This window comes from Convolutriloba macropyga, chromosome 5, assembly GCF_964194025.1.
Source record: "Convolutriloba macropyga chromosome 5, txConMacr16.3, whole genome shotgun sequence".
Classification (NCBI taxonomy): Eukaryota; Metazoa; Xenacoelomorpha; order Acoela; family Convolutidae; genus Convolutriloba; species Convolutriloba macropyga.
This window is the reverse complement of record NC_134472.1, coordinates 75,154,153-75,169,041: the sequence shown is the minus strand read 5'-3', so window position 1 is coordinate 75,169,041 and position 14,889 is coordinate 75,154,153. Positions and strand designations below refer to the sequence as shown.

The 14,889-nt window shown below is 35.3% G+C and overlaps 1 protein-coding gene across 2 annotated transcripts in view; it reads left to right on the top strand.

Annotated features, from left to right (window-relative positions):
- The window catches only part of LOC142339654 (rab3 GTPase-activating protein non-catalytic subunit-like), a 57,939-nt gene extending 49,082 nt beyond the window's left edge, over positions 1-8,857 (top strand). The window contains exons 10-14 of one of the 2 annotated variants that reach the window (XM_075389847.1): positions 449-636; positions 3,852-3,990; positions 4,312-5,065; positions 5,559-5,897; positions 8,113-8,857. In XM_075389847.1, coding sequence (XP_075245962.1) covers positions 449-636; positions 3,852-3,990; positions 4,312-5,065; positions 5,559-5,897; positions 8,113-8,691 — 1,999 coding nt within the window. In that variant the 3' untranslated portion in view covers positions 8,692-8,857. Of the gene's footprint in view, positions 1-448; positions 637-3,809; positions 3,991-4,311; positions 5,066-5,558; positions 5,898-8,112 lie in introns of both variants that reach the window. The other variant, XM_075389846.1, reaches the window with a different exon arrangement.
- Positions 8,858-14,889: the final 6,032 nt, after the last annotated feature.

Genomic DNA, 14,889 nt, shown 5'->3' with positions numbered 1-14,889 from the left:
ACAAAAGTTAGATTCAGCATGATGTTCTTTCACTCAAAATGCTGTGGAATATCAAGCTAAAAGGACTGCGCTGAATGTTATGTTTTAAATGCGTCCCACTCATTGCAAACTCTGTGTCGTGAGCAATAAATAACCACTATAGCAGCCAAAGTTAATTAGGATTTGTTCGGCTTGGCTGAAAGAAGTGGACCTCTCGTTGACAATTTTAGATTGAAAGATTAAGCGACCGACCTGTGACAAAGGTAGAATATAGAGATGTATTCTAAAATATAATTTTTTGATACCCCAGGCGCGTATGGTGTTTTTTGCTTGTTTTTTTAAATGTCGCGTGCTATATAACAACACATAGTTCATAAAAGCTATGAGAAACGGCGCTGGGGAAAAGGGGCACATTTTTTTAAATAGATAGGGATAATGATAGATGATGATAGTAAATGTTTATTTTCAGGAGTGACAGTTGGCAGTTTGTGAGATCAGCCCTGCAGTCCACTTTGAACGTGAGTGCGGCTCTCTCGGCTGCCATAATGCTCAGGGGAATATGCATATCACAGCTCACCACCAACGACAAAAACAGTCTCATCTCAGGGACTGGTGACAGAGCTACAATCAGCCAGCATATTCTCGAGGATTCAACAGGTAAATTTCAAGTCTGGTTGTACTTCATAGATTTCGGGGATCTATTGTGTTTCGCCCCCCCCCAGTGTTTTTTATGACCCCCAGTTACGAATTATATGTTATATAGCATGTTACTATGTAAGAAAACAGCACGTGCGCCGGGGGGGTCATAAATGATTTACGCTCACTTAGCTGGGGGGGGGGCAAAACAGAATAGATCCGATTTCGGTAATTGCTTAATATTAAGTCATCAGTAACGAAAAGATTTGAGTTATTAGTTGAACTTGATTTGCAGTCAAAATATAGAAAAGGGTGAGCTGATGTTCCCGCAATCGGAAAATAAGCAATCAGAATTCATATTTTGCTCATTCTGTTGTTCAAGCCTTTCTTACAGTTTGTGGTTATTGCAAAGGTTCGCTGAAACTACTAAACAAAGAAACTGATCTGAAGCTCAGAGCTAAATTTTAGCCAACTTCACAAATGTGTAAATTTTTTGCAAACTGGGAAATGTACTCTAGTTTATAGTAATGGCTGTAATTAATTGCTCTTAATTGAAGTTCATGGCAATAATGTCGGTCTTTTTTATGCAAATTTTTCGCATGCCCGTTTTAGTGTTTTTCTTCTAGAACATTCTTTGACTTCTCAAGTGACTTTTTCACGCTTTCGTTTTTCAGTTTTGAGTGATCTCTTTTGCTCTCACGCCGAAGTTGCTAATATGAAGTCGGTTGCAGCATAGCAACAGGAAGGACTTTACAGCCGAGTGGGCAGTGCTTCTGGTTAGGGATCGGGAGGTCAATGGTTTGAATCCCGCCTGTCGTAAACATTAGTCGGTTTATGTTTTTTATAGCTGCGAAGCTGTAAGCTGAGCGTAGCTATATTGCGGTGCTCTTGGTTTTTTTACGACTCGAAGAGGAGTATTGGTTTTCTCTCGGTTTTTTTTTTTTACAGGAAGTAGATTTGTTCACGCGGCATTTTGACCTAAAAGCGAAAGTGAGAAAAGCTGTCTTGGTGAACAGATTTTCGCTAAGCGAGAGAAGTTTTTTGATCATGCGCTGCGTCTAGTGAATGAATTTTTGACTTTGAAAAGTAGTTTTTGACTGAATTGCACATATAGATAACCGTTTTTAGCCGTTTTTTCGTCTAAGTGGCCCAATTTTTTTGCTTTTAATTTGGTTTCTTGTATAAATAAATTTTATTGGATACTGTATTGAAATTTCAACGTCGGAAATTGATACCACAGTGTTTTGCAGAGCCGGAAAATGCGTTTCAAATTGAAAATTGACACATAATTTTTGATTTTTTAGTTAATTTTTGGCTTTTTTTTATTAATTTCGTCATTTTTGGATTTTTTAACCGTCTTTTTGTCAAAAATCAGTCAATATGGCAACTTCTCTTTGATAATTTCTGTACTCAACGCCTCTTTCTACCTCGATTATAATTTTGTTTCATAAAATTGTACATATGCTAATCCGATTTTGGTAGTTTTTTTCCGATTTTCGTCAGTTTTTCGTTTGTATTTTGGTTGTAGTTGCTAGAAATAGTTTTTCTGCAACATGAGGGACTATAAGTTCGTTTCAATAAGCATTCAATCATTTTTTAGCGTTAAGTTTTGAAAAAACAGTTAAAATTTTTTCATTTTTTCAAAAATGCAGTCTTAACTTAATTGTTCTTTGACCATTTTTTTGCTAAATATTTCAATGTTTCGTATATATGACTTCTGCTTTTTCCTATATTGTTGTTTGTTATTGTTGTTTTCTTCAGGAGGATAGAACTTGGTATCGGATGACTAGTTATATTTTCTATGTCTTGAATGCTGAACAATGAAATGTATTCGTTTTTCTTGTATTTTTTAAATTTTAACTTTCAAAAATCAAGAAGAATGTCTTTTTGTTACGGTGTTCCTTACATTGTGTCCATATTAACATTCTAGTTAGTATCTTTCTAGCTTTGTCCTGGCACCTACATTTCTTTTCGGTATATTGATTTTTTCAGTTGTAAAAAATGAAAGATTTCAGCTTTTCTTAGATTTTCGTCTTTTTTTGGTTTGCAATTGATTTCATTCAACATAAGGCGGTACCGGGAGTTTGATAGCAAGCGTTTTCCAAAATGTTTACTGATGGCTAATAACTACAGCTTTTTTCCGGCCTTGGCAATAATTTAAACTTTTTTTTGCCTTTGAATATTCTGCTACTTATGTCTTTTCTATGATCAATTTTATTTTTGAATGAAATCATGTTGTCTAGCTTATGTACAACAAGGAACAGGTGTGTGTTTTTGTCTTAATCGCAGTGATATGAAGTGTAATTTTAGGTTTTTTCTGGTTCTCGAATTTGAACTTTCTTTTTTGAAAAGATTTAAACTTAGTAAGATTTTCTAAGATTATTATCTGCCGTTTACTTTCGCGAACTTTTTCAGATTAGTGTCATGAATTATTTGAAGGCTGTTGATAGCCTTTTCAGTTTTTTGAGACAATCAGGTTTTTGAGCACTTAAATTATTTTGGATTTTTTTAACGTTACCAAACGTTTTCAATAATATAAAATTTTGCTGCATTTTGTTCCTCTTGTTGACAGTGGTTTAAATTTCACCAATTTTTAGAGCAGACCTGGAGAGGTAATGAGCTAATGGTTTAATACAAAAGGTAGTGGCTTCCGTTGCAATTACATTTTTGTTAGTGAGGTTCTGATGCTTCGAGTCGCTTCCGGAATTCTTCCGGCTATGTTTTTTGTTTCGTCGTCTGACGCTCTTTTGTTTTACATTTGTTCACACAGCAAAGCTGAAAAAGTCAAATTTTCTGAATGACTTCTTCCTCTCACTAACGGCATTTGCGCACGTGACGTCATTTCTCACTCGCTTTAGCGAAAGTTTTTAGATTATTTGCGTGATTAGATTATGATCATACGTGACTTACCTCACTCAATAAAATGACTTTTAAACTTTAAAACTTAAGTTTAATTTGAGTTTGTTTAAGGTCAAAGGAACTCATATGTGTAATAAAGGTTCCTAACGAGAGGCTTCTGTGGAATGAATTTTAACAACCTTTATTGATTTATCGCTGAATGTTTTTTAGCCCAATTTTTTAAACGGCGTCGATTTTTTTTCAATTTAGATCTGTATCTGTTTCTATCTCTATTATATGGCACGCAGGTCTATTCTTTCGCAGCTATTCCGGCAATCGGCCGGCTATGTTATAAGGTGCTGTAATAATCTCGAACTCATCGTCATCTGCGATGTCAGCTCTTCTGCGGAATAACAGTGGAGAGCAGGAAGAGGCAATGGAGGGGACAGAAGGAACTGACATGAGTCAAGGCATGAAAAGTGAGAAGTGGCTGAAGTTGTCTTACGATGTAGAGGCATTCAATCTACTCATTAACAGGTTAGATTATTATAGCCAAGGTTAATAGGTAGTGTTAGTTTGCAAACACTTTTCAGTTATTACGACACTTTATAGAAGAGTATGTTTGGTGCTATGGAATCTATGACCGGAATTAGCCACCCATAAATAGTTGAAAGGGTTGTATGGGTTTGTTTTTGTTATGAATTTAACAAATTGGAGACGAAAATAATAATTGTAACTATAAGGAAAAGTCTTTTTCTGGTCACAATTATGCTCTGCCATTGTATGCTCAATGTTTCGGATTATTGTAGTATTTGCCGTAATATATCGCAGCGATAAACACCTTTCTTTTCTATTCAGACTAGAAGACTGTGTCCTTTTCGTGGGACTGATCGGATCAAGCAGTGCTTTGGACGCTAGTCAGAACCTCCCCGTGGTGTCCGTTGATTCTATCTTACAACAAGGCAAAGGCGCACTATCAGAATTGATGGCTAGGTGGATTATTGAATTGAGCATTAGTTGCTCTCACTACAAACTCGTATCAACAGCATCATCATCATCCTTATCTGCGTCATCATTGTCTCTCAATTCGATGTCTAGAATCGAATCAATGCCTACGATCAATTCTCTCCAATGTACTATGCTGTCAAGTCTGCACAAAAAGCTGCCGTTATCATTGCGCGATGATTATGTATTTTCACAAGTAGCATGGCTTGCAGCAACAAAATGGTCCAACGAAAGTTCGAAGTCTTCAAAAAGTGAAAAGGGAGCCAAGAACTTACTGGATCTGTCATTGGATTACCTCAAGAAAATTCCGGATCCGGTCATGCGTGAAGGAACTGCTCAGTTGATCTGGACAAAAATAATTCATAGATTAGTTCTCACTGTTTGGGATTACATGAACAGTCGGCAGATGTCATCCGCTGAGAAGAAGTCGCTTAATTGGGCTGCAGCTGCTCCGCTTGACAGTGCAGAAAGTGTGATGAAGTTCTTAGAGTTCTCATTGGCCCTGATCGAGAATGTGCTTCTGTCAATTGAGACTGCAGGTGATGGGATGTCGCCTTCCGCAGATATGTCAACGAACTTAGGAGGATCTTCATCTCCGTCGTTTTTGGTAATTCTGTCCAGAATTTGTCATTTGGTTATTCATCAAGGTTGTTAAGGAGGTTGGTGGTAAAGTTGAAAAATGGTGAAGAATATGAAAGGAAGTTCTTATTTTAAACGTGGCTGGCATTAAGACTATTCAGGAAACAAGACAAATGAAAAAGTTCCCAAGATAAACTCGAGACCCGATGGGTATGTAATTCGCAAGCCAGCATACTAAGCTGAGAAGTAAGGGATTCTGATTTGAGTCCTTTTTGCCCCTTTTTGTGTTTTTAGAGACGTTCTCTTTTTTAGTGAGCCTTACAGTCGTAGTCCAGATTGTTTACCATATCATTTTAACTGAGAAATTACTTTTAGGCTTGGGGTGACGAGTCGAAAATGACCGAGCTTAAATTTAATGATTTTGACCTAACATATATCAGCCCTCCGCTATTTTATGAACACAGCCACTGTGCCGAGTGTGTTCACGTTATTGCTCCTCTTAAAACCTCTCGCGCTCTTAGGTTCTAAGTGGAAAATTGGGTTTCACGTGCGAAGAACACTGGATGGTGCAACATCAGAACATCCGTCAATCCTCCAAAGGAAGAGTATCTTTAACAAACATAAACAGTGTCAGCAATCATCCGTGCATTCCGGAACTGAGCCAAAGACAACCCAGATGCAACTACTCACTCATTACTCACATGAGGCTACTTTGCACAGTGTTACGATTGGCAGTGAAGTTGACTTTGACAGTAAAATTCAATTTCAAACCAAGTGACTTGTTTGATCACGTGCAGCAACATGCCTTTTCACAGCCTCTTCATTCGTATCCTTTGACCAGCAGTCGGGACACGACCCCGGTAAGTTGCATACTTTATCTAATTACTCAAGAGGACTTCGGAAACAATCTGTGAACTTAAGTGCTGACAATATCGAAATTCTTCGAAATAATTGAGTGAATTGATTAACACTTTAAACCAAATTGAACACAACCTTTCCCCGAAGTACATCTTACGGTGGATGTTTCAACTGATAGTTATATTGATATTTGTTAAAATTTGGGCTTTTTAAAATTTTCAAATTGCTCACAAGACTAAATTTTCAAGGTCATGCGTCGTTTTCGAGACTCAGAAATAGTGACTTCTCATAATGTTTTTGCTAAATGTTAGCTGAACTTGAAATTTGAGAAGGTTTTTATAGCTGCGAAGCTGTAAGCTGAGTGGAGCTATATTGCGGTGCTCTTGGTTTTTTTACAATTCAAAAAATTTGAATTGTATTGGGGCGCTGTCTTTTTACGACTCGAAGAGGAGTATTGGAGAAGTCCTTTTTTTAATCTATTTTATTGGAGTGATTTTTGAAGCGGGAAATGAAACGCGTGAAAAAATTTGGAGTGATTTTGGAGCTGAACAAAAGTGAAGAGCGGAGCGAAAAGCGAGTGGTTTTTGTTCATAGCGCAGTTTTTGAGAGAGCGAAATTGATGTGTGAAAAAATTTTCTCTAAGCGAGCGAATTTTTTGTTCACGCGCGGTTTTAATTGCAGTTTTTTGCAACTTTTGATGGTTATGAGGTTTGATTATGATATTGTATTAGTTTTAGCCTTGCTTTGTTAGGAATTGAAGGTTTCAAGTAGTTAATTTGAGTTTGATGCTTATTTGGAGGTTTTTGATCAGTTTTGCTGATTTTTAGACAAAATTTCATGATTTTTTGCATGTTTGTTTGTTTTACTGCTTTAGGTGGGATTTGATTGGCAGCTTGTTACTTGAGGAATTTTCAGATACCAATTGATTGAAGAATTGTTGGTATAAAACATTTTTTGCTAAGGAAAAATGACAGAAAAATTGAAAAATTTTAAACCATTTTTCCTATTTTTTTGCAACATTTCTTTTTTTTGAATCGTAGACAAGTTTCTTAGCCTATTTTGACTTGTCCATTGCTTTGCGAGATTTTCATTGCTCTAATTGCAAAGGGACTTTATTTGGCTTTATGTTTCCTTGTACTATTAAAAAAAAACTCATTAAATTTTTCTAGTTTTTTTTGTTCAATTTGTTTTTGAATGCCGTTTCTATTCTTGCTTACTTTATTATGGCATTTGTGAAGGTTTAGGCTTCATAATAGTTGTTCTAGTTGTTAAGTCACTATTATGGGCAATTTTCTCCTTCGAGTCGTTTCCGGAATTTTTTTTGAAGATCTGTTCACACATTTTCATGATTTTTGATGTCGAATTGGAGTGGTGATTTTGGTCACGCCGAAACAGGAAGTGGAGCGAAAAAGCAAGTGGTTTTGCAGCGTGAAATTTTTTCACTCTAATTTTAAAGTAGAGTGAGAAAACGGTGTTTGAACAAAAATTCGCATAATCGCTAGTGGTTTTTTGTTCACATGCGGCAATTTCACTTTGATTTTTACTGTTTCTTCAATTTTTTGGATCGGATTTTTTTTCTAAATGGTTTTTCCAATCCATTCATAGTTCGTTCTATGTCTTGTTTTTTGTTTAGTCAAGTCAGGATTGGTCCTGCTGTTTTTTGTTTCGTCGTCGGACGCTCTTTTTTCTTTTTACATTTGTTCACACAGCAAAGCTGAAAAAGTCAAATTTTCTGAATGGTTTCTTCCTCTCACTAACAGCGTTTGCGCGCGTGACGTCATTTCTCACTCTCTTTAGCAAAAGTTTTTTGCGTGATTAGATTTTGATCATACGTGACTTACCTCACTCAATAAAATGACTTTTGCACTTTAAAACTTAAGTTTAATTTGAGTTTGTTTAAGGTCAAAGGAACTCATATGTGCAGTAAAGGTCCCTAATAAGAGGCTTCTGCGGGATGAATTTTAACAACCTCTAATAATTTATCGCTGAACAATTTTTACCTAGCTTTTTCAGCCGCGTCGATTTTTTTTTCCATTTAGATCTGTCTCTGTTTCTAGCTAATAGATCTATCTCTATTATACGGCACGCAGGTCTATTCTTTCGCAGCTATTCCGGTTATCTGCCGGCTATGTTCATTGAACTTGTAGTATTTCGAGCTGTTCAATTAATAACTGTGTTTAAAATTTTAAAAAAAAATTTAAATTTTTATTTAAAAAGGAGTTGATGGCAGCCCGTCAAGACTTCCTGCAATGGTGCTTCATGGAAACGCTCTTAGTTTCTACAAACAGTCCATCAATCTCTTCGTCTGATTCTACAGAAAGCCTTATCGAATCTCTCTTCTATTGCGGCTCCGTCTTGAATCTTAGCGATGATTGGCTCTTACAAACGCAAATAGTCTCTCTCTATTGGTTGTCAATTGACCAATCAGCATCGGAGGTGTCGCAATCCCTCTTATCAAGAGTGAAAGACCAGCACAGTCTCGCATTGCGATTGATGGATGTTCTGGCATTCAGAATTGAACGGGTTCTGTCATCGAAAAGTGGATCTTATGGTGCTGTTGTTGTCCAAGCAAGATTACCCGCAAATCTGTCGATGTGGCTGCAAACGAATTCAACACCACCCTGGATTCAACAAAGAGTAGAAACATCAATGAAAAGAAAATTGGGTTCTGTAGACGATTTAGCCAAGTGTTCTTCCCTAGCGCAGTTGATAATGAGAATGCTGCCCGAAAAGCACTCTCTCTACTCAATATGTTTAAATTGTATTGATGCAATTAGCTTACTCAATGATTTGTAATTCGTTAACCGCCTTTAGTGTTGGTCATTATTGCAGGGGGAAGTCACTGCGTATGAAAAGCTTACTGTTATAAATGATAAACGAATCAGTAAGCGTTTGTGAATTGATTTTTCTTTTTTTTATATATAACCCGATAATTGTAGCACCGACCAAATTATATTGTGTGGTATAATTCTCAACAAATGACTGCTGTCTTCAAAATCTTTTAAGAACCAATATTTAACCCCATGAGTTAAGCCGTTTTGGTAACAATTTATTTCTTAAAAATTTAAAAGACGATGTTGGACGTTGTTTACTAAGAAATGAATGATCGGCAAAAAATCATGTTAAAATCTGCTAAAATTACTGAAAATTTGGTAGTGAGATGAATCTAAGTTGCTATAGTTGTCCATAACTGATCTTTACAGAAAATTACTTATAAGTGCAGATATATGAACTATAAGTAGATCGTGTCTACTATAAACAAAGCAGTGACTTTCCGATTTCATGTGCGGGCTATAGTTAATAATTGAATAGAAATCTAGTAATAAATTCTTAACTAAAATTTCCATCTTGTACAAATTGAGAGCACTGTACGCCAGATCCACTTTTTCAAGACATGTTTTCAATTTTTCAGCGTAGTACAGACCAAAATATGTGGTACCATTTCAAAGCTCTGTGTTTAAAATCCAATTGCAAAACGTTTTTAAAAATTAATATTTTTCGACTTTTTTAAATATTTTTCAGAGACTCATTACATTGTCGCCCTGTTTGGACATTTTTGACCTCTTTGTGAAGATTTTTGTCTGCTTTGTATCTTTCTGTAATCTTTTTAAGAAAAAATGACAGTTCAGGAAGAAAAATTAAATATTTGCAGAACATCCAGAGTAAATATTGTATGAAGTAACAAATAACACTGGCTATTATTTAGGCGCTCTCCTTTTTTCGACAAATATAAGATATAAATTTAATTGTATTGTTACTGTGAAGTAAATCTTAAATAAGTAAGCTAGAAATAATAGTTTTCTTTAAATAAAGTTATGCAAATTTCTATTTTTCCAGGTTTTTGATTAATAGCCGCCCTCATCTCAGCCGGCTATTATAGCGCTCCTATTTTTTACAATTCAAAGAATTTGAATTGTATTGGTGCGCTGTGTTTTTTTTTTAAGATGTGTTCACACGTTTTTCAATGACTTTGATCTTTCGAAACGGGATAAACAGGTAAAGCCCAGCGGGCATTAAGTTTCATTAGAGGCCCAAAGTGGGCTTTAGTAGTCCTTCAAGTGCGTATAGTGGTGCAGCTGCTGGGATGGCCTTAATTAAAGGTTAAAAGGTCATTTTTAGGAGTTTTTCGGCTCAAAATGGTGCAATTTTTCGTGTTTTTTGTGATTTTTTTTTTGAGATTTTTGTTTGATTAGTCTAAGGTTGAAGTTTTTAAAAGCTGATGAAGGCCTTTTGCGAGACAAAATTGCTTGTTATGACCATTTTATGAGCTATATGTTGTGGTACTACAAACACAAACACACAAAATGATACTAATTTTTGCAATTTTTTTCAGGTTTTTTGAAAATTTTTGTCATTTTTTGAGTTTTTTTGCCCTAGGTGTCACAAAACCTCCTCTAGTGTTTGATAAAGGGTTGGATGATAGGTTACTGCACAGTTTCTAGTGGTAATGGAACGGTTTTCAACTTTTTGACATCATGAATTTTAGCATTTTTTGACAAAAGTTGCAAATTTTTCATGTTTTTTGACATATTTATTGTCATCCTTCGAGTTGTTTGAGTCCCAGGCAAGAAACCTATATTAGGGGTTGGATAATAAGTTACTGAAAAATTTTTAGTTGCCATGGAATAGGTTTCATCTTTTGAATATCACAAATTTTAGCAATTTTTTTGAACAAATTTGCATTTTTTTCAGGTTTTTGAAAATTTTCATCATTTTGTCAGTTTTTCCTGTTTCAGGAGTAGGCAATCTCCGTTGAGGTTTGTTAATAGGAAACTGCATAGTTTCTAGTAACAATGGAACGCTTTTTAACTTTTTAATGTCTCGAATTTTAGCGTTTTTTTGATAAGATCTGCAATTTTTTTAATGTTTCCTAAAGTTTTTGTCAGTTTTTGACATTCGTCCATTCTCAAGTGCAAGAAAACCTATTCCACGTTTTGATGAAAAGTTAGTGCACGGGTTTTAGTTTCAATGGATTTGTTTTCAATAATTTAACCTTTCGACTTTTAGAAATTGTTTGATAGAATTTGCAATTTTTTTCAAGTTTTTTTTAAAATATTTGTATTTTATTTATTTTTTCTTGCCTCAGTTGCCAGGTAAACGCATCCTCCAGGGTTCGACAATATTTTATTAAATAGTTGCTAGGGGGGCAATTTAATGGCTTTCAACATTTTAATAGAAGGAATTTCTATTTTGAAATTTGAAATTTTTTCTGAAGTTTATTGCCTATCGATCTATGAGCCAATGATTTTTTAATGCTTGGAATTGGGTTATTGGATAGCCTCTAGAGACACAGAAATGATTCTGAAGATATTTATATCACAATTTCAGCAACATTTTCTTATAACTTGCAATTGATTTCTTTTTTCTTAAATTTTTTGGTCCTTTTCAAGTTAATCGATCTTCAAGGGCCAATGAATATTTTTCAGGTATTGCAGATATAATACTGGACCGATTTCAGAAACAAAAATTGGTTTTGAATATATTTTTGTAATAGGTGTTTTGAAAGGGAAAAAGTTTTGCCTTAGGTTTAAAAGCTTCAAGAGTTTTAGCAATGAGTTTGATTTTGTTTAGTTTTGACTCTTTTAGTTTCTCAATTCTTTGGTGATTTTTGTGTTCTGGCTGGCATTGTTCAAGTGATCTGCTGATCAGGTAGAGGTCGTCTGAGTTTTTCATTCAATTGTTTGAATTGAATTTCAGGACTTGTCCTGCTATGTTTTTTTACTTCGTCGAACTTTTTTTCGCTTTACCATTTTGCCGCTTTTTCAACATTTTGCGTGAAATCTTTTTGACTTCTCTAGGCTAGTTTCTCTCTTCTGTCATTCTGCTAAAAGTGAATTTGAACATCAGTTGCTCAGCAAAGCAATTCAAAATGAACAGAGTCAGTATTAAAAATTGAAGTCAGAAATAGAAACGGGATAAACCCATAAAGCCCATTTTTAGATGCCCGGTACTTGAACTTTGTTCTCATAAGTTTTAGTCACTATCTATAATGCTTATTGGTATTGATACTAGACCATGTAGCATCTCACTGAGAGACAGGAGTATGTTCAATTACGAAATGACATCAAAATAAATCGCACTTAAAAATGTTTTTATACAAAAATCAATTTTTTTGATGTTTTTTCTTTCAATTCCAATAGAGTTATGGGAATCAACGGCGGCTATTTTCCGGCAATCTGCCGGGTATGTTTGCATATTTTTAAAAGTTGTTTTTCAATATTTTTCTGCCGAGTATTTGGTGGGTGACTGATCTAGCAGATGCCATTAAAAATTTTTGCAGAACTACGTTTGGGAATAAATTGGAAAGCCAGACAGGTCACTTTTCACTGAAATAAATAATTCAGTTTTCTAATTTTTGCAGGTATTTTGTTGTGTGCATTTTTATTGTTTAATGTTTATGCATGGTGTGCGGTGGATGAAAGTTTGAGCCAAAGAAGTAATGAGCGTTTTGGCAGGCAATGGTTGGCAAGTCGCGTCTTAGCATTTTGTGGATAATTATGTTCGAGATTTTTGTAGAATTTATTTTGTCCATATTTTCCTTTCCTTTCCCTGTTTTTTTATTTGAACTATTTCTGTTGGTTTTTCTCCCAATTGGCAGTTGCTTTATGAATGAAAAATCACAGTGTTGCAAATTTATTGGATGCTTCATCAGTTCTATATTTTCTAATACTTTTCTAATATTATTGTTACATTTCCGGAATGATTATAATTAAGTAGAATGCTCTTTTTCTTTTAGGATGGTTAATTTGTTTACATGCAATCGTTACTAGAGCTCCTCTGGCTATGTTTCCGGAATGATTATAATTAAGTAGAATGCTCTTTTTCGTTTAGGATTGTTAATTTGTTTACATGCAATCGTTACTAGAGCTCCTCTGGCTATGTTTTTTAAGATTGTCCACCTATTTTCATAATTTGTGAAGCTAAATTGAGGTGTGAGTTTGCTGACGCCGAAACAGGTAGAGCTAAATAGGAAGTGGTTTTGCGACCTCAGTTTTTCACTCTATTATAAAGTAGTGTGAAAAGAAGTGTTGGATAAAATTTTGCTGTCTATTGTGGCTTTGGTTCTGTCTATCGGAAAAACCATTTAGTAAAAAGTCCGATCTCAAAAGTATCGAAAATTGCGGTAGAAAAGTCAAAATGAAGTATGTGATTTTGACTTTATTTTTACAGCAATTTTTGATACTTTTATGATTGGACTTTTTTCTAAATTGTTTTTCCAATCCGTTAATTGTCCGGTTGAGGTCTGTTTTGTTTTCAGTTAAAAAATTCTTTGTATTTTCTGCCAGGACTTCTGCTACGTTTTTATTGTAAGAGGTGTTCACAAAGTTTGTCATTGCTTTGAGCTTTGAAAACGTGATAAACAGGCAACACTCAGCCTGCATCAATTCAGTTAGAGGTCCTATGCTGATTTTACTTGTATTTAAAGGGCTTAAATTGTTAAAACTGCTGAGAAGGCCTGAGTTCAAAGTGAAAATTGTTTTGTATTTTTGAGCCCAAAAGGTTCCAATTTCATGTTTTTCATTTTTTTTTGAGTTTTTTGTTAATTGGGTATTAAACTAACGTTGTTCGGTATTCATAAAGGTCGTTTGCAATCCGTAATTGTTTTTAATGTCTGTTTTAAGCGCTATGTGATCTGGTAAAGCAAACTTAAACGTATTTATTGTGAATTTTGAAGTTTCTTGAATTTTTGTGTCGTTTTTAATGCTCCCAAACGAATTTTTGAGTATTATTACATTAGTCCTGACGTCTTTCATGCAATGTTTTGCTTCACCAGGTTTTTGCCTGAGCCATTCGACTTACCAGTCTCTAAGAATACGATTCATGGTGTGAAGGGCGGTTCCTAATCTTATAAGTGTGAACCCCTCAGTCACCCCGCCCCCACTCATCCATCCCAATCCCCCAACCCCCATTGCACCCCCTCCCGTCCAAGCATAACAGCCGTCGCTTCACCCACTCCAATAACCCCGACTCCGCTCACCCCATGTTTTCATCTCTAAGCCCCGGCTGAGCACTAAGGAAGCCAACCGCTCGCCTTGTTTGAGAGGAAGTTGTACGACGTTAGTTTTGTCCTTTGGATGTCAATGAAAAATTTTTTGGCTTGAAATTGGTTGCTTGCTAGTTTATGGAGACAGCAAAGTGGGTATGAAGATAATAATAATAATAATACAAATATCAGCAACTCGCGAAAGACTGCATTTAAAATTTCTTCAGTTTTTTAATTTGGTTTTATGATCTCCTAGGGCCAGTGAAACTTTTTAGGGCTTGAAAATCGGTTACTGGGCAGATTATAGACAAAGAATAGTTTTGAAGATATTGATATCACAATTTTTTTGCAACTTTAATAAAATTTGCAATTTTTAGTTTTTTTGATGTAGCCGTAAATGTTTGCTATAGCCCCGAAGCTGTAAGCTGAGCGGAGCTTTATTGCTTTGCTATTTTGTTCTCGATTGTCTTCTTTCGTTGTCTGGCGGTCATTGTTCGTTTTACATTGTTTCTAGAACATTCTTTGCTGGACTATTTCCCGCAACTTTTTCAGGCTTCGTTTTTTGCCAAGTAGTTAAGGAATCTAACCGTTATCCAGGGATCACGTGTTCGAACCTCTCCAATGCACCCAAAAAAGATATCTAGGATACATTTCCGTGAGTTTAATGCGCCTCCTGTCGTGATTAGATTTTGATGATTCCACGCAGATGCCGAGCAGATTCCACGACGATATTTATTATCAGTAGAAAAAAAATTCGCCAGTTTTTTGTTTGTTGTATTCTATCACTAAGTCTCACAATTAACGATTCTCTCTGGTTGTTTTTTCAGTCAAATTGGAACATATTTGGTTGCTTCTATTAATCTCTAACTTTTTTTCATGATTTTATCTCAACTTGTTTTTAGAAACGTGATCAATTTTTTTGAAAAAAATTTTTGCCCGTTTTTGAATTTGTGGTGTTCGGTGCTTATTTCATAGGTCTCAATTGCACTCTATTGAGGAACAATTGCATC